Source organism: Schistocerca americana, chromosome 1, assembly GCF_021461395.2.
Source record: "Schistocerca americana isolate TAMUIC-IGC-003095 chromosome 1, iqSchAmer2.1, whole genome shotgun sequence".
NCBI lineage: Eukaryota > Metazoa > Arthropoda > Insecta > Orthoptera > Acrididae > Schistocerca > Schistocerca americana.
The window spans coordinates 450,060,173-450,085,319 of NC_060119.1; the positions used below are offsets into that span (position 1 = coordinate 450,060,173).

Here is a 25,147-nt window from a genome sequence, read left to right on the forward strand (position 1 = left end):
TGCTGGTTGAGAAAGAAACCAGTTTCATTACTTTTGGCACAATCACCTGTTGCATTAAGTATCAAAACTCCTCTGTTGTCTTGAATTGCTTCTGAACTGATATTTTAAGTTGCTGGGCTTGTTGGGTACCTCATTGCCATCTAAATGAAGTATGGTTTTGAAAAACGGTACTAAAAAGTAGTCACTTTGTGTATGTGATGCTTTCCCACTTTTTTTTTTTTGAGAACACACCATTTGTGTGCTGTCTGGAGGTACTAGTTACAGGCATGAGAAGACACAGGCGCTGCATTGGGAAGCTATGGGGCAGGGGGATTGGGAGGGGAGTGTAAAAGGAAGAGAGGGGAGCGTAAATGGAAAGACACAGCGAAAGAGAAAGATGGGCAGGTTTGTAGTCAGTGAGCATCACACAATGAGGACCAGGGTATGTAAATGTGGAGGAAGTGATAGGACAGAGGGGGTGGAAACTGCTGGGTGGAGGGTGTGAGGACGATAAGTTACTATATGGTTGAGGCTGGAATAATTTCGAGAGCAGAAATGTGTTGTAAGGATAACTCCCATAAGTGCATTTCATAAAAGCTGATGGTGGAAGGGAGGATCCCAGATGGCCTGAAGCAGCCGTTCAAATTGAACATGTCATGTTCAGCTGCATTTTGTGCCACAGGGTGTTCTGCTAAGCTCTTGCCCGCAGTTTGGCAGTGACTATTTATCCTGGTGGACTGCTGGTTGGTAGTCATACCAATATACTCATACAAAGCTGAGAAATGATTGCAGCAGAGCTGATGTATGACATGGCTGCTTTCGAATGTGACCTGGCCTCTGATGGGGTAGGGTAAGTGTGTGATATGACTGTAATAGAAAGTGCTATGTGGATGGATTGTGCAGATATTACACCTGGTTCTTCCACAGAAATATGAACCCTATGACAAGGGGTTGGGATTGGGAGTGGCTTTTAGGAGGGGTGGATAGGATCTTGGGTAGGGTGTCCCTCATTTCAGGGTATGGTGATAGGTAATTAAAGCCCTGGTGAAGGATTTGGTTCAGATGTTCAAAGCCCTGGTGAAGGATGTGGTTCAGTTGTTCCAGTCTGGGATAGTACTGGGTGACAAAAGCGGGCAGTCCTTTGTAGTTTATCCTTGGGAGAGTGTGAGGAAATGGCACAGGAGAACTATTTGCACACTATGTGGGAGGTGAGGGATAGTGCTTGTCTCTGAAGGCCTTAGTGAAACCGTCAGCGTACTGGACAAGGGAATCCTTGTCACTGCAGGTACGCCATCTCCAGGTGGCCGGGTTGTATGGGAGGGATTCTTCGGCATGGAAGGTATGGCAGCTGTCGAAATGCAAGTACTATTGTTGTTGCTGGGTTTAATGTGGACATAAGTGTGGACGGGGCCATCAGAGAGAAAGAAGTTTATGTCTGGGAAGGTGGCATGTTGGATTGAGGAGGACCAGGTGAAGCTGGTGGGAGAGAATATTTTGATATTTAGAAGGAATGAGGATAGATTGTCTTGGCCCTGAGTCCAGATCATGAAGATACATCACTGAACCTGAACCAGACTAGGAGTTTGGAATTTTTGGAGCCTATGGGGGTTTCCCTAGATGACGAGCAAAAGAGTTGGCATAGGACAGTGCCATGTGGGTTCCCATAGGTGTGCAGTGGATTTGTTTGTATAGCTTCACTTCAAAGGAGAAGTAGTTGTGTGTTAGCATAAAGTTAGGAAGGTGTAAAAGGAATGTGGTATACGGTTTAACAACATTGGGAGAAGTAGTGCTCAGTGATGCCAAGGTCATGGGTGTCACGGATGTTGGTGTATAGGGAAGTGGCATCAACAGTGACAATTAGGGATCCGAGAGAGAAAATGGTGGGGATGGTGTAGAGTCAGTGAAAGAAGTGGTTGGTATCTTTGATGTGGGAGCCAGATTTAGGGCAGTTGGTTAGGTGTTGATTCAGTGAGGGGCGAAATTCCTTCAGTGGAGGCACAATAATCATCTACAATGGGGCATCAAGGATTGTTGGGTTTGTGGATTTTGAGGAACATGTAGAAGATGAGTGTGCAGGGTGCCACAGAGGTGAGGAGGGAAATGGATTCAGAGAAGATGTTCTGGGAAGGGCCTAAATGTTGGAGGTTATGTTGGACTTCTGGGATGGGGTCGTTCTCCAGAGTTAATAGATGGAGGTGTCAGATAATTTGCAGAGGCTTCCGCCAGATTGTCATTCAACGTGGCAGTTGCATTCTGGTCCGAGCTGAAAAAGATGGCAGTTGTGTGTGTGTGTGTGTGTGTGTGTGTGTGGGTTGTGCTTGTTTGTTTGTGTGTGTGTGTGTGTGTGTGTGTGTGTGTGTGTGTCTTCTTTTCTGAAGAAGGCTTAGGCTGAAAGCTAAATGGGTAACAGTCTTTTTATTGTGCCTGTCTGCTGCTCAGCAAGTCATCTTATGGTAAATAGTAGTTTATCTCTGTCCTAACATTGATGATATTTCAACCTGGAGTTTCAATTGTTTGATTTTGCTGATTTAAGTGTTGCATTGATCTTGTTGTATACAGACTTCAGAACTTTTCAAAACTGACTTTAATGACCTCTCTCTTGCACTTGATTTTCCACACTTACAAAAAGTTGCACTTGATTTTCTGGTAAATTTCAAGAAAATTCATTATTTGAAAATCATCAATGCTTGTAAATCACAGCATGTGAAGTTGAACCTGCGTGGACAGTATACCAATGTTTCTTATTCTCATATTCCTTTGCGTCTGGTCTATCAGCTTTTGTATGTTAATTTGGGTTGAAAATCATTAACATTGATTTGTGAGCTTCATCTCAATTGATCTGCAATTCTTTTCTTTTATTAAAGGGCAGAAACAGTAATTATTGAGACATATGCAGGCACAGGCAACATGTTACCTATATCTTGTTTAATTATCTGATGGTGAAAGTTTTTTTTGTTGTCATTTTCTGAAAATGCAACAAATTTGGCTATCCCTGTAATTTCAGTCTCTCCTGAAGTCCCATCAAAAAATCACCTTTCATTAGAAAATTATTATTAACAGAATATGTAGCTAACTAATAACATTTATGCAGGGTAGTCAGAAACTGTATGAAAAGTTTAAGAGGATACTGATCATAGATGTTGTGTGCACCAGTGCGAATGATAGTGTGAGAATGTTTTGGCACTCTAGAAGTTCTCCTTGTCATGCTATAATTATGGAGAAGGAGCAGTGGATCTTAAAACTCAAAGCTGATCTGCAGTAGCGTAGTCAGAATTAGTGTCATTGTCTCGTGGAATTGTGATTTACCTATTGCTACTATTGCATAACATGATTACTGTAACTGAATTTTGTTCAGAATTATACCCATGGAAATATGTATGCGAGGATGTATCATAAATTCCTGATTATTATTTCATGTCATTTGGTTCATTTTTAAAGATGTTTTCTCTTCATTCTCACAAGTACACTTATCCCTACGACTACGTTTACCCCAACGAATTCGTTTATCCCGCCGAATTCGTTTATCCCGATGACTACGGTTATCCCGACGACCACGCTTAGCCCGACGACCACGCTTAGCCCGACGACCACGCTTAGCCCGACGACCACGCTTAGCCCGACGACCACACTTAGCCCGACGACCACGCTTAGCCCGATGACCACACTTATTCCAAATACTGTCATTACTTACAACTAAAAAAGTGCGAAAGTTTCATAAGGTTCACCTGTTTACAATTAATGATCAACTGATTGACACTGGGAAAACTGTTGGAATACCACAGAAAAACTTAACACCATCTGATCCAAGCATGCCTTTTCAGTTAACGAGAAGACAGTTGCCTATTAAAATTACATTTGCAATGGTAATAAACAAGTTGCAGGGGCAAATACTTAAAAAAGCAGGATTGTAGTTACCACATCCTGTCATTACTCACTGACAATTTTATGTAGCCTTTCAAAGGGTAACTGAATCAATTAACGTTTTTGTATCCCTTAAAGAAAACTAAAAACAAAAAGGAAATGAAGATTAGATTCTTACATCAAATATCGTTTACACTGAGGTATTGCAATGCTCTGCTAAGAATATTGTTCAAAATTATTTCCACGGAAATGTGTATACAAGGATGTATCATAAATTAATGATTATTATTTCATATCATTCAGTTCATTTGTGAAGATGTTTTGCCTTCATTCCCACAATACACTTATCCCAGTGACTACACTTATTCCAAATGTGTCGTTATTTAAAACTATAAAAGTGCGAAAGTTTTGCACGAGTCCTAGTGATGGTATAAAAGGAAATACAAAGGTATGAAAACCCATTATAGGAAAATTAAACAATTACTGCTGCTATATTTATTACAAAATTTGTCATATATGGTCAAAAGAAGTTGTATTTGAGATGTTGGCATGTGCAAATATCATGTGACTAAGAGCGAGTATGAAATCAGCTTGTTTTCACTTATGAGATATATACGTTTTTCAGTGAGGAAATTCAACCACTATCTGGAATATATGGCCTGATGATGGTGTATTGTAACGCTGAAACTGGTAGCCAATAAATTGGAGAAGAAATTACAGCTGATGGTGTTCTTGACATTTCTAATCGTAATTGGTTGGTTGTATACTTTACAGAAGTAACATGCCTGTTACTGTGTAACCTGCTTTATTGACATCCCTGAATGCTCTCCTTCATGATGGTATTTGCAGAGTACATTGTGTTAATGAGTGAAAATGAGTGGCTCAAAATAAGATGTGGCTTAAAAGTCAATATTTGTCTGATAAATGAAAGAAGTTATTTTTCATCTGTAAAATTTTATTGGATGTGAGACATGGTGGATAGTAGGAAAACAAAGAGAAAGAAAGGAGAAACACGCAGAATGTGGGAAAGACATAAAAGGGGAAGCTGCTTGATATACCGTATTTACTCGAGTCTAAGCCGCACCTGAAAAATGAGACTCGAAATAAAGTAAAAAAAATTTTACCGAATCTAAGCCACACATGAAATTTGAGACTCGAAATTCAAGGGGAGAGAAAAGTATTAGGCCCCACCTCCAAATCGAAACGAAGTTGGTCCATTGTAATATGAGACACAATTTAGGTCGAATGAATGACTACACAGCTAGCAGTTTGGTTCGAGTCGTAAGCTTAGCAGTTAAGCTTTACCAGGTAGCCATTGCTATGCGCCAGGCGCTCCGTCCGTATTTATACGGGTACCCTTCCTTTTTCACGTGCTTCATCTGGTTTGAATTGATTGCTTATTTTTCTTTGATCTGATAAGCGCCGTTTTCTTTGTTATATGTGTTTACGTCACTCTAAGCTGAAAATGCATTACTGTACTGTGTCATGCATTGTTTGTCGCACTCTGATAGTGCGTGTTTACGGGCTGTCACCGCTCGCGGCATGGCTTGCTTTTGTGCGCGCTACCGGCACTTACAAGTTTAAAAAAAAGAAGAGAGGAATCGTCTCATTAGCGAAACAATGGCAAGAGACTGCTATTTGTTGTTACTTACACTGCTGCTTTCTTTGATAATGATCAACAAGAACCAAATAATAGACTGCGTATGATAGAAGATGTTCTGAACGAGAGTGTAGCGAAAATTTTTCTCCGTTTGAAACTCTTTGCAGATGCCTCTTTAGTACATTACATTCTGCACAGAAATTAGTCATCTTAGATTTAAAAATCTAGTCAATTGCCGTGCTTCATTTCTGACTGTATCACTATTAGGCATAAGAATAATATGAATATAAACATGACATGATATGTATATTCTTCCGCATTTGCTGTTGTCTCACTCTAGTTTCGTAGTTTATTAGGCAGACAGGATTTAAATGAAATAGCAGCAAACACAATACAATACATGGCAAAATGTTTATATTCATATTATTTCTATGGTGAAGAGAATACTGGATGTGATTCACGATTCATAAAAGTTCCTATTAGCAACCATCTCTTCTCACTGGTAGGAAAAAATTCAGAATGTAGAGTTGGCCATATTGACAAACATCCCAAACAGTCTTGCCAGTCGGATTTTCGTAGTACATTGAAATGCTGCTACATTCGAAGATGAACAATATGGAGTTTGTATTTACTTCGTTGGATAATGTATGAAAATGCAATGGTCGAAACTCAGGGGCGGAGAAAAAAGCTCGTGTTTTACCTTTTTTTTTTTTTTGATTTATTTTCTGACGCAGAGGTTTTGGTGCCAGTATTTACCTTTGTGCCTACAAAGCATGCCTGTGTAGCGCTACATATATTCGACGGCAGAAGTTAGTTGTGGCGGCACCCACCAACATTTTTCAGAACTTCCGCTTGCTTTGCACTCGATTCTAAGCCGCAGGCGGTTTTTTGGGTTACAAAAACCGGAAAGAAAAGGTGTGGCTTAGATTCGAGTAAATACAGTAAGCATAATTTAGTCTTTTCAAACACTTGGCTTAAGAATCCAGAAAGAAGACTATATGTGGAAGAGACTTGAACACTGTAAGGTTTCAAATGGCTTATATTATTATAAGATAGAGATTTTGAAACACGATTTTTAACTGCAGAACTGTTCAAGCATAATTTAGTTTTTCCAAACACTTGGCTTAAGAATCCTAAAAGGAGACTGTATCTGTGGAAGAGATTTGAAGACACTCGAAACTTTCAGATGGCTTATATTACTGTGAGACAGAGATTTTGAAACACGATTTTTAACTGCTGAACACTTCCAGGGATGGATGTGGACTCTGACCGTAATGATTGGTAATGAAATGTAGATTAAAACTGAAGCAATTGCAAAAAAGATGGAAAATTGTGGACATAGGATCTGAATAAATTGGAAGAAGCAGACAATGGAATAATGACGTGCTTGATTATAGAAGCAATCTGGGTGGTGAGGGTAAGGAGAAGGCTGGGTCAGGGAGGGGAGGGATAGCAGGGTAGGGGTGGGGTCCTCTTAAAAGTACTGCTTGCGGCAGCATACAGGGACTTGGTGGGGAGAGGGTAGGGCAGGGTAGGTGCAGACTGGAAGTTAGAGGGCAGGGGAGGAAGTGGAAAAGGAGAGAAGTAAATAGATGGTGGGTGCTTTGGTGGAATAGAAGCCTGTGTAGTGCTGGAGTGGGAACAGGGAAGGATATATATGGGTGGAGGATAGTGACTAATGATGGTTTAGGCCAGGGGGTCTACAGGAACGTAGAATATATTGTAGGGAGAGTTCCCACCAGAAGGATCTGGATTGCACAGACTGTGAAACAGTCATTTATGTTGCCCTATTCTTTTGATCTGCATTTGCTTGACTATTTATTGTTCACTTTCTGTTTCTTTATTTATTACTTTATCATCTCTGCTGACTTCAACCCTTCTATGTGAAGTTGACATCATTTGAAAGGCAGTAATCCTTACTTATGTAATATGTTTTATAAATGATACAATTTTCAGATTTTCTTGATTGAATATGTGACAAACTAACCAATATTTCATTTCAGATGCTAGATCAGTACAAGCTGGAGTACGCAAGTTACCTAGAGTCGCTTTCTGATGAGAAACGGCAAGAAGAACTTTCTAACTGTGCACCAAAGAAAAAGTTACCTCCAAAAAATAAAATAGGAAAGAAGGTAAGCTACTATGGAATAGTCTCATCCCCCCCCCCCTTTCACCCACCCTCCCTCTTGTATCTACCAGTAGTGAAATTTTACTTTGCCTGTAGCAAATGCTAGTGTAGCTTAGCTGCGTAAGTGACAGTGTCATTTATTACACTCAAAAAATAAATAACTAGTTTTGCTAACAACTGTTTTTCTTTCAAGTGAAGATGACTTCAAGGGTTAATTTGAAACATATATGTTTTCTTCTGTTCCAAAAACTATAATTGACAAATCTGTACATAGTCATTATCTGTAATATTTATAACAATGTAAAAAGTCTTTAAAAAGTGTTGAAATGTTGAAACAATGTGGATTCATGTTATTATTTTATTTATTACTGTATGACAGAATGTATATCATTATGAAGTCAGATCTGAATTAACAGTTCTTGAATTATGGTCATAGTTCCAGAGATGCTACAGCATTTTGCCTTGATACATATTGGTCCTAACATCCCTAGGGCATACTCATGTAATGTAATGGTTTAATAAACAGATCTTTGTTTAAATGTGGTATAATATTATAAAACAGTCAAGCATTGGTAATAGATGATTACTTTTCCCAGGCTCAGTTTGCAAATTCCGTTCATGTTGTTAAGTACCCCAATGTTCAGTCTCAATAATGGCAGAGGACATACTGAAGATAGGCAGTATATTAGAAGAAAAGCTAATTTTGTGTCATATGCCCAATTATTTTTACATGATTACTGTGTGAGACTGGGATAAGTGTGCATTATTATATTGTAATTTCAATAATGTTCTTTTTGTTCTGATGCACTGTTCATGTGCTGGAAGAAGCAAGATGATTGCTGCATCTGGCTTATAACAACAATATACAGGAAGTCAAGCGGTCAGAACTTGTGAGTGGGATTCCAGGGAAGACATTAAATGACAAAACTGGAAATTTTGTCAAAGAAAGAGAATATATTTTTGTGTGTGGAATACAAGGGGCACATCTAGGAAGGAAGTTACCAGCTTTAGGCCAGTCTCGGAGGATGAACAACTAAATAACTGGGTAGCAGAAGGGGAAGTGGTTCATGTTATGATGGTGGCTGGTCATGGGTGCAGAGCCTCCGGCTCTGTCTCCCAAGAAAGACATCTGTTCTGCTCGAGGTCTGAACCACGAGAGATCTGTATCTACAGAGCGCTCGAGAGTCCACACACATTACTTGCATCCTATGGACGCTATTGGCTAAAACTGATGGCATGGATTCGTAAGTAATTTCAGCAGAGGGCTGAGGGCTCTCTTGTCAGCAGCTTTAACTGGACAGAACCACCTCGGTTCTGAAAGGCAGGCAACTTGTGCTACAGAGGCACAGTGGAAGGTGCTATGGGAAAAAACTTGTAAAGATTTGACTTGGGCCTTTGAAATAATATTTTGTAAACCAATTCACAATTTCAATAAAATGTAGAATGCAGTTAGCAAGTTGAAGAAATGATGTATCTTGAATCACATGAAACTTGTATCTGCATTAACCTATGTTAAAATACAAAGTACAAAGCCTTTTCTTAAACCAACAAAATAGTGGAATTATACATGAAATCAGGGGATAACAAAGGCTACACGTCGAAACTCATGAATATCTAATATTAACATTCTACCTACTGAATTTAAATACCTTATATCACCTCACAGAGTAACAGTCCTACAAAACGTGACACACTATTATAATGTCACAATTTAATATGAACATTTTTATTAGTGAAATGACAGTCTGACACTGTGCGATATATGTAGGAATCCAAGACACTATAATCTTGCAGAGAGTACAAACAAGACTATCCTCTCTTATTTATATATATTTTTTTGTTATTAGGAATGATATATATTATGGCACTGTTCTTCACACCATTGTTCTTGTTGAGATTATCTTGGAACTACTAAACCTCTATAGATATATTACATTGTATCAGAAGAAATAAGAGAGTTCATCTCAACTGAATAATAGGTGAGACTCGAAATTAATTATTATTCTACAATTACATTCTCATAAGTTCTCATAAATATCTAGAGAATTCCAGATATCTATGTTGAGGTGCATTCGGAAAGACGCTGTAGACATAGCGAATGAACCTGTGATCACACGGCGAATCTTTACAGCCTCAAGAATGTGCAATTAAATAGCATTGACAGTGCTATACCAAGATTTCGTCACTGAACATATTATGCAAATTATGAGTTTAGTTAACAGCATGTCACTTGAAAGCCAACAGTACAAATCAAATTCTTGTCAAAATAATATTTCAGCACAACATAAAACACCACAACAAATAAAATAACAATTGTTGACCCTGACGGGCAACACAAGAAAACAATGATTCTATATATGTAGAGATTATAAATTCTATGCTATACGAGATGTGTCTAATAAATGAGAGAGAGGTGATCAAAAGTTCAGTGAAATCTAGTCATCAAACACAATTTATGTGTAAAGACATCTAGACCCATTCATGTATCATTGATATAGAGTGACACATTCGTTGCAATTCTCAATACTGAAGACCTCGATGTTGTTTTTCCTGGTTTTTATGGTCATCCATGCTCAAATGAGGAGGCAAGCGTACTCTTTTCCAGTGTTGAGAACTGTAATGAAACATAGTTAACATTACACATGAACTACAAAACGAGACACACTGTGGCATACTTAGGAGTACACAGTAAGAGGAGGGAGAGAGAGAGAGAGAGAGAGAGAGAGAGAGAGAGAGAGAGAGAGAGAGAGAGACAGTGAAATATAATACCTAAGTCAAAATTACTTAGTAGTGGCAACTGGAAAAATTGTAGCATAAACTAGCTAGAGCAGCTGATGAGCTATCACTGCCTCAATTTGGATACATTATTGGAAATGGCCATTGCAGCCAAATAATAGTGAAAATTGCAGAAAAGCAAAAGAAAAGATATGCTTGTTCATTTAAAAACAATTTTAAATTTCTTCATGGGATAGTAGTCCTTATGCATATTTTTCATGTAAATAAATTTGTCATAGCTAAGGCAAATGAAAATTAACAAGGTTGAAATGTACCCAAGTTGTGGTCTGGACAGTTAAGAACTTTCCAGTCACTACACAGTCATGACTTATACTCATTAACAGTAGAAAACACATTCTCCTTTGAATGTGTATCAAATTCCCAGAATCACAAAATCAAATCATCAGCATGTATCACCTCATTACATCACAATTATTAAAAAAAAGAAAAAATAAGGCGAAAGTACTTGAGGGAACAGATCTTTAGTAAATCATTAATATCCATTATCTTATGTAAGAACATTGCCCGTTATCTCATCATAACCATCATACCTCTCTATGTCCCTTTTGCAGGAAACACATGAAAAATTACTAATTCTCATTATCTAATGAGGTAAAGTGTAAAAATACATCAGGAATTTTAAGATCTCATCACAATGCACTGTATTTTGCACGAGATCTAGTACTCACGATAACACACAGACTTAATATTTTCTCAGTAGTGTAACTCAGCCACAGTGTTCTATAAACCACTTACAATAACTATTAACAAACTAATCTCTATGACTAAAATTAAAACTAGAAAAACTGAAGGACAAGACTACAGACAGCACTTGTTGGATTATCAGTTGCTAATGAGGATCAGTTACAAACTTATATTTTTCTCTAAAATGACAAAGTTCAAGAAAAATATTGGTCTTGTCAACTGCTCTTAGAGTTTACAGTTCTCAGAGTATTCGGGGTCCATCATTGGCATAACATAAGCTTGTAAAACAAAGTTATAGGCAATGTGAAACACACAGGCAAAACTTTAGAAAAGGTAAATAAAATGTGTTCCACCATGACAAAAAACTAACAGTATCGATGTCCTGTTTGTAAAACTTTGCACAAAGGAAGGAAGAGACTGTACTGAGTTTATAATCAGTTCATAACACAGGAAAAGATTCGCAACTAGACTGTGGTTCTGTGTGACAAAAGCACATGTACTGTTTGTAAAAAAGTTGTTCCGACTGACAGGAGAAGATCTGAGGCTTGCACGGCGGGGAAGAAGAAACGCTTGAGGGGTAGGAGGGGAAGAGCACTGCAGGGCACGGGTTTGATGAGTGCAAAAGACAACAGGTGAGGGGGTAGGGGATGAAGGAGTGTAGATGCAGTAATGGCGCAGAAGAGGGGAAATCAATGACGAATCTAAAAAGAGCTTGAAGTAAACTTACGTATTTTAAAGCAAAACTGGTGATATGTTCTAACGGAATGACGCTAAATGCGCGTAAAAACAGAGGAAGACAGTACTGTCTGACAGCAAGTTAAACACCAATAACAACCAGTATAGAGCAGTGCCAAACTTGTATGTAGTCTGCAGTTTAAACTACTCCAAAATCATTGATTCAGCTGGAAACTCACTGCATGGTAAAATGAATCTTGATTAACAGTTCTGCTGTGACCTCTTGGGGCAGCAGCATAAATCAGACCACTTAACATCACTAAGTCATTTTCTCTCACACAGTTAACAACATAATTAGTATTCATTGTATCCTCCTCAGCTTCTTCAACAAAATATTATCTGTACAACAGAAACAACATCACTTAAAACAACTGACACAAGAATTTTTGCCTGCACATAATTACCTTCAACCACTTGAACAACAGGACCTCTTGCCTGCTCACAAATAATCTCAGTAAAACAACCACATACATTTCTTTATATCAACAAAACTTCACTGCCCTCTGGGGGATAACAGCCAGAAGTCATCATATCCTCTCTTGTCAGCTTAATAGGTATACAACGCATCTATTCTTTTTCATCATTATTATTGTTATTACAATAGATCACTTAATACAGCATTGATTCTCACACTGAGTTAACCAGTCGAGCAACTACTGCTTACAAAAAACAGAAAAAGAATCAAAGATTGGGAAAAACAATGTAGAGAGATGAGAAAGAAGAGAGAGGGAAGGCAGAAAAAATTCAGTCCTTTCATTCCGCAGTCTGGTGTGTCACACAGCATCCGATTGGTTTCGACAACACAAGTGCTAATTGTGTAATTACGACTCTGTATGTGCTTGGTAGTAGTAGCAGCAGCGGCTTTATTCATCCGTAGATCTCTTTTTACAAGGATATAATATAAACTCCCCCCCATGAACCATGGATGTTGCCGTTGGTGGGGAGGCTTGCATGCCGCAGCGATACAGATAGCCGTACAGTAGGTGCAACCACAACGGAGGGGTATCTGTTGAGAGGCCAGACGAACGTGTGGTTCCTGAAGAGGAGCAGCAGCCTTTTAAGTAGTTGCAGGGGCAACAGTCTGGATGACCGACTGATCTGGCCTTGTAACACTAACCAAAACGGCCTTGCTGTGCTGGTACTGTGAGCGGGTGAAAGCAAGGGGAAACTACAGCTGTAATTTTTCCCGAGGGCATGCAGCTTTACTGTATGGTTAAATGATGATGGTGTCCTCTTGGATAAAATATTCTGTAGGTAAAATAGTCCCCCATTCAGATCTCCGGGCGGGGACTACTCAAGAGGATGTCATTATCAGGAGAAAGAAAACTGGCATTCAACGGATCGGAGCGTGGAATGTCAGATCCCTTAATCAGGCAGGTAGGTTAGAAAATGTAAAAAGGGAAATGGATAGGTTAAAGTTAGATGTAGTGGGAATTAGTGAAGTTCGGTGGCAGGAGGAACAAGACTTCTGGTCAGGTGACTACAGGGTTATAAACACAAAATCAAATAGGGGTAATGCAGGAGTAGGTTTAATAATGAATAGGATAATAGGAATGCGGGGAAGCTACTACAAACAGCATAGTGAACCCATTATTGTGGCCGAGATAGATACGAAGCCTACGCCTACCACAGTAGTACAAGTTTATATGCCGACTAGCTCTGCAGATGACGAAGAAATTGAAGAAATGTATGATGAAATAAAAGAAATTATTCAGATAGTAAGGGAGACGAAAAATTAATAGTCATGGGTGACTGGAATTCGTCAGTAGGAAAAGGGAGAGAAGGAAACGTAGTAGGTGAATATGGATTGGGGCTAAGAAATGAAAGAGGAAGCCGTCTGATAGAATTTTGCACGGAGCACAACTTAATCATAGCTAACACTTGGTTCAAGAATCATAAAAGAAGGTTGTATACATGGAAGAAGCCTGGAGATACTGACAGGTTTCAGATAGATTATATAATGGTAAGACAGAGATTTAGGAACCAGGTTTTAAATTGTAAGACATTTCCAGGGGCAGATGTGGACTCTGACCACAATCTATTGGTTATGAACTGTAGATTGAAACTGAAGAAACTGCAAAAAGGTGGGAATTTAAGGAGATGGGACCTGGATAAACTGACTAAAGCAGAGGTTGTACAGAATTTCAGGGAGAGCATAAGGGAACAATTGACAAGGAGGGGGGAATGAAATACAGTAGAAGAAGAATGGGCAGCTTTGTGGGATGAAGTAGTGAAGGCAGCAGAGGATCAAAGTGAAGGCAGCAGAGGATCAAATAGGTAAAAAGACAAGGGCTAGTAGAAATCCTTGGGTAACAGAAGAAATATTGAATTTAATTGATGAGAGGAGAAAATATAAAAATGCAGTAAATGAAGCAGGCAAAAACGAATACAAACGTCTCAAAAATGAGATCAACAGGAAGTGCAAAATGGCTAAGCATGGATGGCTAGAGGACAAATGTAAGGATGTAGAGACTTATCTTACTAGGGGTAAGATAGATACTGCCTACAGGAAAATTAAAGAGACCTTTGGAGAAAAGAGAACCACTTGTATAAATATCAAGAGCTCAGATGGAAACCCAGTTCTAAGCAAAGAAGGGAAAGCAGAAAGGTGGAAGGAGTATATAGAGGGTCTATACAAGGGTGATGTACTTGAGGACAATATTATGGAAATGGAAGAGGGTGTAGATGAAGATGACATGGGAGATATGATACTGCGTGAAGAGTTTGACAGAGCACTGAAAGACCTGAGTCGAAACAAGGCCCCGGGAGTAGACAACATTCCATTAGAACTACTGACAGCCTTGGGAGAGCCAGTCCTGACAAAACTCTACCATCTGGTGAGCAAGATGTATGAGGCAGGCGAAATATCCTCAGACTTCAAGAAGAATATAATAATTCCAATCTGAAAGAAAGCAGGTGTTGACAGATGTGAAAATTACCGAACTATCAGTTTAATAAGTCACGGCTGCAAAATACTAATGCGAATTCTTTACAGACGAATGGAAAAACTAGTAGAAGCTGACCTCGGGGAAGATCAGTTGAGCTTTTGACAATGTTGACTGGAATACTCTCTTTCAAATTCTATAAGTGGCAGGGGTAAAGTACTGGGAGCGAAAAGCTATTTACAATTTGTACAGAAACCAAATGGCAGTTATAAGAGTCGAGGGACATCAAATCGAAGCGGTCGTTGGGAATGGAGTGAGGCAGGGTTGTAGCCTCTCCCCGATGTTATTCAATCTCTATATTGGGCAAGCAGTAAAGGAAACAAAAGAAAAATTTGGAGTAGGTATTAAAATCAATGGAGAAGAAATAAAAACTTTGAGGTTCGCCGGTGACATTGTAATTCTGTCAGAGACAGCAAAGGACTTGGAAGAGCAGTTGAACGGAATGGAGAGTGTCGTGAAAGGAGGGTATAAGATGAACATCAACAAAAGCAAAACAAGGATAATGGAATGTAGTCGAATTAAGTCGGGTGATGCTGAAGGAATTAGATTAGGAAATGAGACACTTAAAGTAGTAAAGCAGTTTTGCTATTTAGGGAGCTAAATAACTGATGATTGTCGAAGTAGAGAGGATATAAAATGTAGACTGACAATGGCAAGGAAAGCATTTCTGTAGAAGAGAAATTTGTTAACATCGAGTATAGATTTAAGTGTCAGGAAGTCGTTTCTGAAAGTATTTGTATGGAGTGTAGCCATATATGGATGTGAAACATGGGCGATAAGTAGTTTGGACAAGAAGGCAATAGAAGCTTTCGAAATGTGGTGCTACACAAGAATGCTTAAGATTAGATGGGTAGATTACATAACTAATGAGGAAGTACTGAATAGGATTGGGGAGAAGAGAAGTTTGTGGCACAACTTGACTAGAAGAAGGGATCGGTTGGTAGGACAAGTTCTGAGACATGGAGGGATCACCAATTTAGTATTGGAGGGCAGTGTGGAGGGTAAAAATCATAGAGGGAGACCAAGAGATGAATACACTAAGCAGATTCAGAAGGATGTAGGTTGCAGAAGGTACTGGGAGATGAAGAAGCTTGCACAGGATAGAGTAGCATGGAGGGCTGCATCAAATCAGTCTCAGGACTGAAGACCACAACAACAACAACAATATAAACTATGGACAGTTCCAGGATTATCAGAATCGAATGGTTAGTCAGTTTTCTTACATGGTCTAGATGCTGATTTTGCATCTTTGCCTGGCCTTGCAATAAAAACACAATTCCATCAAGGTACAAGGATTTATTGCACCAACGATTTTGGAAACCTTGCAGATTTAGTATGTGTGCACAGGGGGTTACAAAGCCCTTAAGGTGCTCACATATGTGGACCAAGGAGCAGAAACCTACCTTCATCAGAGGACACAGAAATGATGTTTACAGGAAAAAGGAAAGAAAGTAGAGTGGATCAAGACACAAAAACAAAATAAAATTTCATGAACGGCTGGGAGACTGTGTTGTCAAACACATTTTACAAGCTGCAGATACCTGGAGATTAATTGAAAGCTCTCAAGGATATACCTCAAGAAACTTCTCATCACAACAACTAAGCATGACATACTTCAACAACAGAGTTTAAAACAAGTATAAGAAATCAACTACAGTACATAGGTTCTCTGGAAGTATGTTTTAATATTAAACAGGCATTAACTACCCAGCCAACATACATCTGAAGTGCTTCTCTAGGTACATGTTACAACTTCATCATACCTCCCAATAACTATACTCACAAAAGTCTAAAATTCGAACCCTTCTTGTAATTAAAGACACATCCATTCAAAAGGCAATAACTGTAAAATATACTAAATTTATACTTAAATCACTCTCTACATTCTTTTTGGAACAAATGGCTGCAGTGCCTCAGTACTTGTAAACACTTACAGTACAGTCATCACATCGCAATGCTCAGAATGCGGCGACAATGACGGAGTGGTGGCTGAGGGCCGTACATATCTGGTACCCACATAGCAGAGGCATGGGCAGCGTGGTGGCTGGTTGCGTGGTGCCAAAAATATGTACCCCGGGCATTTAGGTCAGGACCCTGATGCAGGTGGCAGCAGGAGATTGACTGGTGGTGAGTGTGGGGTGGCACATAGCTAGTTGGCAGCAACAGCAGATATCTCGACCTGTGGATGGTGGCGAGGCTTCATGGCCTGTCACATTGCATTCAGTGAACGGGCAGCATCAGTGGGTGACACAGGTGGTGGGCGGTGGCAGCAGCAGTATAGCCATGAGTAACGCACCCGAGCTCTCAGTTCCCATGCACGCTATTGGCTAAAACTGATGGCATGGATTCACAAGTAATTTCAACAGAGGCCTGAGGGGCTCTCTTGTCAGCAGTGTTAACTGGACAGAGCTGCTTCGATTCTGAAAGGCAGGCAGCTTGTGTCACATAGAAACAGCAAAGTTTCTGTGGACGAAAACTTGTAAAGATTTGACTTGGGCCTTTGAAATAAAATGTTTTAAACCAATCCCTTAAATTATTCCTTGACTTGCTGCCACTCTGCACATGCCGTTCAGTGTATGTTTTCCCATGTTTACCAATACTTTCTGCCTCTTTTAATTAATTTACCTCTGAAAGGAGCTGCACTTCACTCAGTATGTTCTTACATGGCAATGAATATGTTACAGCAGAAAGCCTGGCTCATATATTAGATAATAGATGTATGCAATATAACTAAAATACATTGATAGTTCATGTTTGTTGTTTTGTTTTTGCAGGTAGTAAAGAAAAAACCCAAACCAGAAGAAGAAAATAGCAAGTTGTTCAAAGGGGAACCAGAACCACCTCCACTGTATGTTAACTTATTTCCTCTTGTCAACTATAACAAAAAAAACTTCTTTTTAGAATAAAAATTTTGTTTTGCTTGGTGCATTCTCAACTGCTTCAGTGGGATAAACTTCTGTAATAGAATGGATCGTAGAGCAAAGATTAAAAGCATTACAGTTTTAGAAGGGATAGGCAACAGCAGATCTCATATTTTTTCTGTAAGAATGATCATACAGAATCATCAAGAAAAAGGAAAATACTTTATCCTCATTTTCTTAGTTGTGATGGGGTACAGACATATGAAATCCGAGAATAGATCTGTGCCATATGCCACAATTAATCATGTGAAAAAGCTATATGAACACTACAAGAATAGTATTGAAAGAGATTATGGGTATTTGGAATGGTTTGAGTTGCAGGACGTACAGTATACTTCTACTAATTTCATTCATCATTATAATGGTAAAGTAATTAAGATAATCAATAGATCTGCTAATAACAATGAGGTTAATACATTTTGCATTAACAACTGCAGTTGTAATATAGGATGAAAATGAAGCTGAGTTAAACTGAACTCAAATGCAAGCTATTTGCTCTCAAAATAATCAATTCCAAAATAGTAGTTTCCCTGTTAGTTGGTGAACATCTGTATTAATATCACTTTGAAACATAGTATATCAGTTCTGTTATCTTGACAGTATAGTAACTGCAGTTTACTGACCATCTGCAGTGTAGAAAATATGAGAACCACCTCCCTGTAAACCCTTTATGTGTTAATTTTAATTGCTTTACAAACTAATGAGTATTTTTAAGCACAAAATAATAGGTATCACAATTATTGTTTACAAATATTGGTTAAAGCCAAGGAATTAAACATAAGCTCTAGAGATGCAGTTCCCCTACTCAACTTTTATTTGAATTGGACTCTTTCAAATTAGTACCCAAACGAGTTTAACCAACAATATATCATCAAGATTTGATGCTGTATCCTGTTGCGTTACTGATTGCCCATTGCTTTATGGAATTACTATTTTTATGGTGTTTTTGAGCAAACTCTAAATCTGGCCATTGATTTGTTTTGTAGAGCTGTGTCAGATAGCACGTATACAAATGAGGGTTCTGCAAGAGCTCTTTTGTGTGGTGCCCAGTGTTGACGTAAAATGTTGGCTTCTAGCCTGTTACAAACAAAACTACTTTTAAAGCAAAATTTTGCATGCCCTTTCAATAGAGTGCTCCTAAATTAGTCTAATGCTACATTCATTTTACCAGTTAGTATTAACAGGTTCAGTAAAACATGAAGAATAACAAGTACTCCACCAGCAATAAGACTGCTGTTGCCCATGTTGAATGGTACCACCATTCAGCTGCACTTCTCAGTTGCTGCTAGAATATGGGTTAACTGTCCCTGTTAATAAACATTGATAATGCAAATGTCACACTAGACTTATTTTTGAGACCGTTCTATCAAATGGGCATGTAAAATTCTGCTTTAAAAGTAATTTTGTTTGCAGCATAAACAAATGGAAGCTTTATGTCAACACTGGACATCACATGAAGACATGATGAGCTGTATTTGTGTGGTCTCTCTCCAGCTACACATTGCAAAAATGAAATTGCAAATATCTACGAAAACACCAGAGAACATGTGCCTGGCAGCTCTAACGAGGGCCACCTTGTGTGTGTGTGTGTGTGTGTGTGTGTGTGTGTGTGTGTGTGTGTGTGTGTGTGTGTGTGAGGGGGGGGGGGGGGGAGTGTGCGGGCACACTGCAGCAAATGAATCATTCAACATTATAACTAACAAAAAGCAAATTTTACAGCAATACAAAAAGAATTGTTTGCTTATCTGGCTGGGCTTCCTTGATCCAGGCACTATATGTCTGTTAAAATCCAATTTTGCGTATTTTTGTAACAGTTGATATATACGGGTGCTTACAATAAGCTTGAAAAATAACATTATTTCCTGTATGAATAACTTTGCATCATTGCAGTCCCAATGTTGTATTGCTGAAACACACTGGTTTATCTGTGTTACTCATTGAAGAAATAGGAGCTTCATTTTGTTTGGCAAAAGTTTATCATACAAGGTAGGAAAACCTGAAATTTTAAATGGGAGCAGATTCCTTTTCCCTATAATTGTCAGCTCTTTGTATTGCTTTGATAAATCCATGGTTGCAGAATGTTATATTTTTTTCTTCCCCATAGTGTAGTAGAGTCATCAGAACAAATTTGTAGCCAGATGTACTCTGTACTTCCGAATAAACCTCTGTTGAACCCTTGGTCTAATGTGCTAAGATCCCTGATATCCTCTGGTTCCATCCTTGCAGACAAGGTATCCATTGTCCTTGGTGTTTGCAATATTGGAATCCAATCTCCTACTGATATAAATGAAAGGATTTTGTTCCTCTCTACAGTGACAAAATTTCTATCTCATATTTGGGGACTATGCCCTGTTGTAAGAAATTTCTGGTCTATGGCAGTGAAATGTTTATCGATGATCAGATTTTGGAAAAGGAAATTATCCACTAGTTGTTCTGTGTAAAACAGTCAAACTAAGTTATAAGATTCCAAACCTCACTATCATTGAGCTGATAAATGTGTAAGATTGTACTTCAGAGTGTACAGAGATATCTCTGCTGACCCTCAACTGGCAGGGCTTTCATGCCAAAAATGTATGAAAACACTGTTACTACCAGTATTATGTATTGCCATGTTATAGTAAGCATATTGTCATTAATAAAATATGGAAAAATTATTCCACTGTGGACAGAAAAGTATTTGCTGAAGATTACCATGCAAAGGCACAATTTTACCCATTGTTTAGCTTATTCCAGTGTCAGCAGCAAGCATTTTGTATGCTGCATCAGCCCAAGCGTGATGAAGTTCACGTTCTTTTTTGGCAGAATCTGTCCTAAACATCTGAATATATAGTTTGTCCCAGTATGAACATACAGCTGACCTCACCACACACAATTTCAATAAAACTCACTCTGTACATATTTTGTTCATATTTAGTTCAGGGTACTTTTGGAAGAGGGCATACATTTTGTGCATGCACAGACCTGAACTTTAATAACAACCAACTACAGGTGGTCAGAACACACATCAAACTTGCTTGTTACTTGCGACCGTAGCAGTTCCCCAGGATTTGGGTTACTAGTAACTCATGGCTCAAGTACAAGAGGCATACTCATAGTGGAAGGAAAATAGATGAATTGTGACAATGAATAGTGTGTAATGGAAACAGCACATATTAAATGTACTTATTTAAAGAGAACATTATTTCATTGTCATAATATTTTGATCTTTCCATTGTCTTCCCCTCTTGCTTACAAACATCTTTATGTCTGCTACAGTACATTATTTCATTGTCATAATATTTTGATCTTTCCATTGTCTTCCCCTCGTGCTTACAAACATCTGTTTGTCTGCTACAGTCATATTCAATTTATGAAGTTATTTCATGACTGATCACTGAATATTCTTAAAGACGTGATGTGGAAATAATGTGTCATATCCTCTCTTGGGCACTAAATGTTCTCTAAAAGACTGCAAGAATGACTTCAGTCATTTGTTCTGTTGAGTATAGCTCCCCACCATGTTTGCTTACCACTTCAAAATAATGGCACAAATTTTTCAGAACTAGAGGACAGAAAAAAACAAAGGTGGTAACAATATGCTGATTATTCCCGTAGTGGTTCTAAGTTGACACTTGGTGGGCAGTTACATCAGTAAGTAAGAAATAACATTTAAATTTTCTGAGGAAATCAAAGTAAGCCTTTTCTAAACCCAGTATCAAAATCTCTTTTATGTTCCAGTTTTCATTTTACCTTTTCATTTAAAGTGACTTTTGGCATTATCCCTGAATATTTGTAATAAAGTTTTTAGCTTTACATGGAACTGAGATGACTTAAGGATGATGAACCAGAGAACTGTATCAGCATTGTAGCATGTGAATGTTCAGAAACTTCGAGATATGAAAATAACCTTAGGCTCCGTCATTCCAGGTGTTAGTAAGGGTGCACAAGGGAAATTAAATGGTAGCATATTTTGAATAAAATTAAACAACTAGTAGTTTGAAATTATCCCAGCTGGAACAATCCTTGCTTATTGTGAGCGTTCAGAAGAATACATCACATCTGTTAACTTCCATAGAATGTCCATGATTGTAGCACTGAGATGCTTCTTTATTGTGATAGCACTGTGACAAACGCCACTCTAGTGTCAAAGATTCTTATGAGCACAGTGGGATCTCACAGGCTCGTTGTGCCAGGTACCTATCACTGGCTCCTGTCACATTCCATTTCATGGCAACGAGTATGCGACATTGCACAATGAGCTTGTGAGTTAGTCTGAAGGCTGAGATGAGATGACTAGCTCTACGAATTAACATTTTTATTCCTGGAGCACTGATTTTCTTGCTTTGGAAATGGTTCAGTGTGTGTGTAAGGCCTGTGTGAATACTTTGCTCTTCTGTCTTCAAGGGACAAATTCTCCTTAATTTGCAGATCAAAATTTGTGACTCTATGAAGTGTAATATTAAAAATAGTATAAATTGTCTTTTGCCAAATGTGTACCTTACCTATTTTGTATTAGAAAGCCAAAGTCTTGTCTGCTGTCATAGTCAAGTGGGTCATATCTCCGAAAGAGCTTCACATTATCATTTCTTGATAAATTTCATCATGAAAACTAACGGTGGCAAGCTCTTTTCATAGAAAAGAATGAAATTCCAATTCTAATATTTTGAACGTTTTTCACAAAATCTGCAGTATTTAAGCTTACATTGGAATGAAAATCATAAGACGACCCTGAATTATGTTCAAAATTTCCAGTTCCAGTTAGGTGTTAAATTACTGTATTAGAACATTGCAAATATTCAGCACACACAACTTTTTGGCTGCACAAATTACTAGAAACTTTATTATGCCTTTTACAAAATACACCAATTGCAACGCATGCTCATGCTGAATGAAAGCACTAGAACTATCACCAACTTCAAATTCTTGTAGTAAAGAGATGAGATTGTAATTTTAACTTCAAAAATGTCTAATCAGATTTCATATTCCAATAATTTTTGATGTGGTACTAACTGCTCATGCATTATCTTTCTTTCAGAGACACAACTCCATAACAAATTGTGATAAAGAAATACTTTTATTATTTCTCTGAGAGAACATATAAGCACTTTGATTTATACTGTAAGACTTTTTTTGTATCACTGGCGCTTGAATGATTTTGGTTAACCTCTTTATCATTTTAATCTTTGCCACATTAGAAGAAATATTTTGACATTAAAATTGCATTTGTGGTAAGAAATATAAGATTTTTTTTCTATTTTCTAAAACGACACAGAATGCTGAACCATTTTATGTATGTATGTATTTATTTATTTATTTATTTATAATATTAATGGCCTTCAAATGTAGTGGCCAGCTCAATGTCAAGTGATGGCTTTGGCATCAGACAACATCTGTGGTCCATGTTCTCTGCTGTTATCCCAGTTATCTCAAGTGGTGTAATAGGTGTGGTACATAATATTACAATCTCCTTAATATACATTACAAAATACAAATTATGTGATAAAAATACCTGGTGAGATCTGTAGACCGAGGTGATATCTCACTCTCACCTGGCACTGACCTTTAGTTTTCAAGGAGAAGATTTGTTGACTTTAGGGACTGTGATGAGGGGAACACACTGATTCCATAGATATTCATCACTGTCTGTGGGGGACCTTTCCAGGTTTCTCTGTGGCCACTAAGTTTTCTTCATGAGATGAGCATTGGGTTATCAGTATGCATCAAACAAATAAGTGTGATCTCAGATAAAGCCCCAAGGATGTCTGCACGGGCTGCGAATAAAATACCAGTATCTGGTATGTTTCTTGGACCACAGGCATAGAACTTTGAAAATATTTTACATTCTTCAGAAATTAAGAGGTTATCTTGCATAAGTCAGAAAATGCTGCATGATTGGAGAGAAGCAAATACTGACATTATAAATGAAATGTTATAATTTTAATGAAAGTGTTACCGTGTGTGTTCCAGAAGAACAATATCAACTGTAAATTGCAAGGAACTAACAAAAAGATAGTTGATCTAAGCCATATTACAATTGTAATAAACAAAAATTGTGTTTGCTTTACTACTACTATTAATAATAATAATAATAGTAATAAGTTATTATGTAGGTGATTGCATATGTCTATGGGCTAGGAATTATATTGCATGACACTGAAAACAAATTTTCTTGGTCATTTCTTGTGCACCCAGTGTTGTGTAGCAATGTTTCACTTTGCACAGTTGGTTGCTACCGACTTATTTATACCAATACTTTCTACCCCAAAGGAATGCATACCAGTTATTCCTAAAGGGCTTTATGGCTGATGCTTCTCACATCCCTTTGGAAAATCGTGAGAAAGAAGCTCCTCGGTATTGGCAGATGCTCCCAGCAGCTGACAAGGAAAAACATCGAAAGAAGCTCAATGATATCAAGCAGAAATACATAAAAGATTATGAAAAATTTCTTAAGGTAATAATTCATGTTCTCTTTTAACAGTATGCGACCACAGAAATTATTGTATAATATTGCCTCAGGATGCTCTGCATGAATGTGGTTATAATTTTCTGTTATGAATTAAAGACTGTATGCTATAAAGATAATCTAATACATAATTAGACTAAAGTTTGAAGTTAAAGAAGAAAGGGGGGAAATATTTTTAACTGTATATCTTAAAAGGAATCAATCAGTCTTCAGGAACAATTAGAAGGATACAACATTGACACATCAGTAAAATAACCCCTGTAGCATTGATTTAAGAATGTTCTCTATTATATGGTATTATTTGTGACACTTTCTCACAAACTACAGGCTTTAAGGATCAATAAAGAGCAAATGAACTCTTGTGTCATCCTATAATTCAGCTTGTTAATGGCCGAAATGTGTGGTATGGAGTTTCTGTACAAGAAGTGCACATTACCTCTCTATAATTCAAAACGTCATTGACAGTTTGAAATTGTTTCTGTTCAGAATTGTTGAGGCTCTGGTGGTCATTTGCTGACATATTACCTGTTGGCTTTCATCTCAGTATCTTCAGCTGATGTTTATTGATGTTTCTGACATTTCACCAGCACAAGTGGCTGGTTTTGTCAGAGGTTCCCCTCATTGCTGATGGCGGACTTGGCATCAAGCAATACATCAGTATTTCTGTTGTTTATAGTCATCATCATTCATAAAGGCTAGAGTGATTTTTGAAAGATTTTTAATTATTTAAAAAGTAGCTCTTGTGTATTGGGGGTTCATTTTCATCAAGTTTCTGAATACCTGTTAAGTCTCCGTGTGCCTACAAACAATTTTCAATTTCTTACTATAATCTCTCTTCCAGTTGTGAACAAATGGAGCATCCGTAACATCAGGACAGGCAGTATTAATCTACCTTCAAGCTGCTTTTATTTAATAAATTAAAAAAGACTGATTCTTTAAGATGTCTTACCTTCAGATCCTTCAATTTTGAAAACCATCCAAGCTTCTCATCAAATGTAAATGCCAACAAACTTGAGGCTTTAAATTGAGAATAATATTCTACAGCTGTAACTGTAA

The 25,147-nt window shown here is 38.0% G+C and overlaps 1 protein-coding gene across 4 annotated transcripts in view; it reads left to right on the top strand.

The window, feature by feature from the left end:
- Positions 1–25,147, top strand: part of LOC124603184 (nucleolar transcription factor 1-A-like) — a 211,756-nt gene that overhangs the window by 162,496 nt on the left and 24,113 nt on the right. For all 4 annotated transcript variants that reach the window (XM_047136379.1, XM_047136378.1, XM_047136380.1 and 1 more), the window contains 3 exons: positions 7,444–7,572; positions 17,503–17,576; positions 23,896–24,079. In XM_047136379.1, coding sequence (XP_046992335.1) covers positions 7,444–7,572; positions 17,503–17,576; positions 23,896–24,079 — 387 coding nt within the window. The remainder of the gene's footprint in view (positions 1–7,443; positions 7,573–17,502; positions 17,577–23,895; positions 24,080–25,147) is intronic.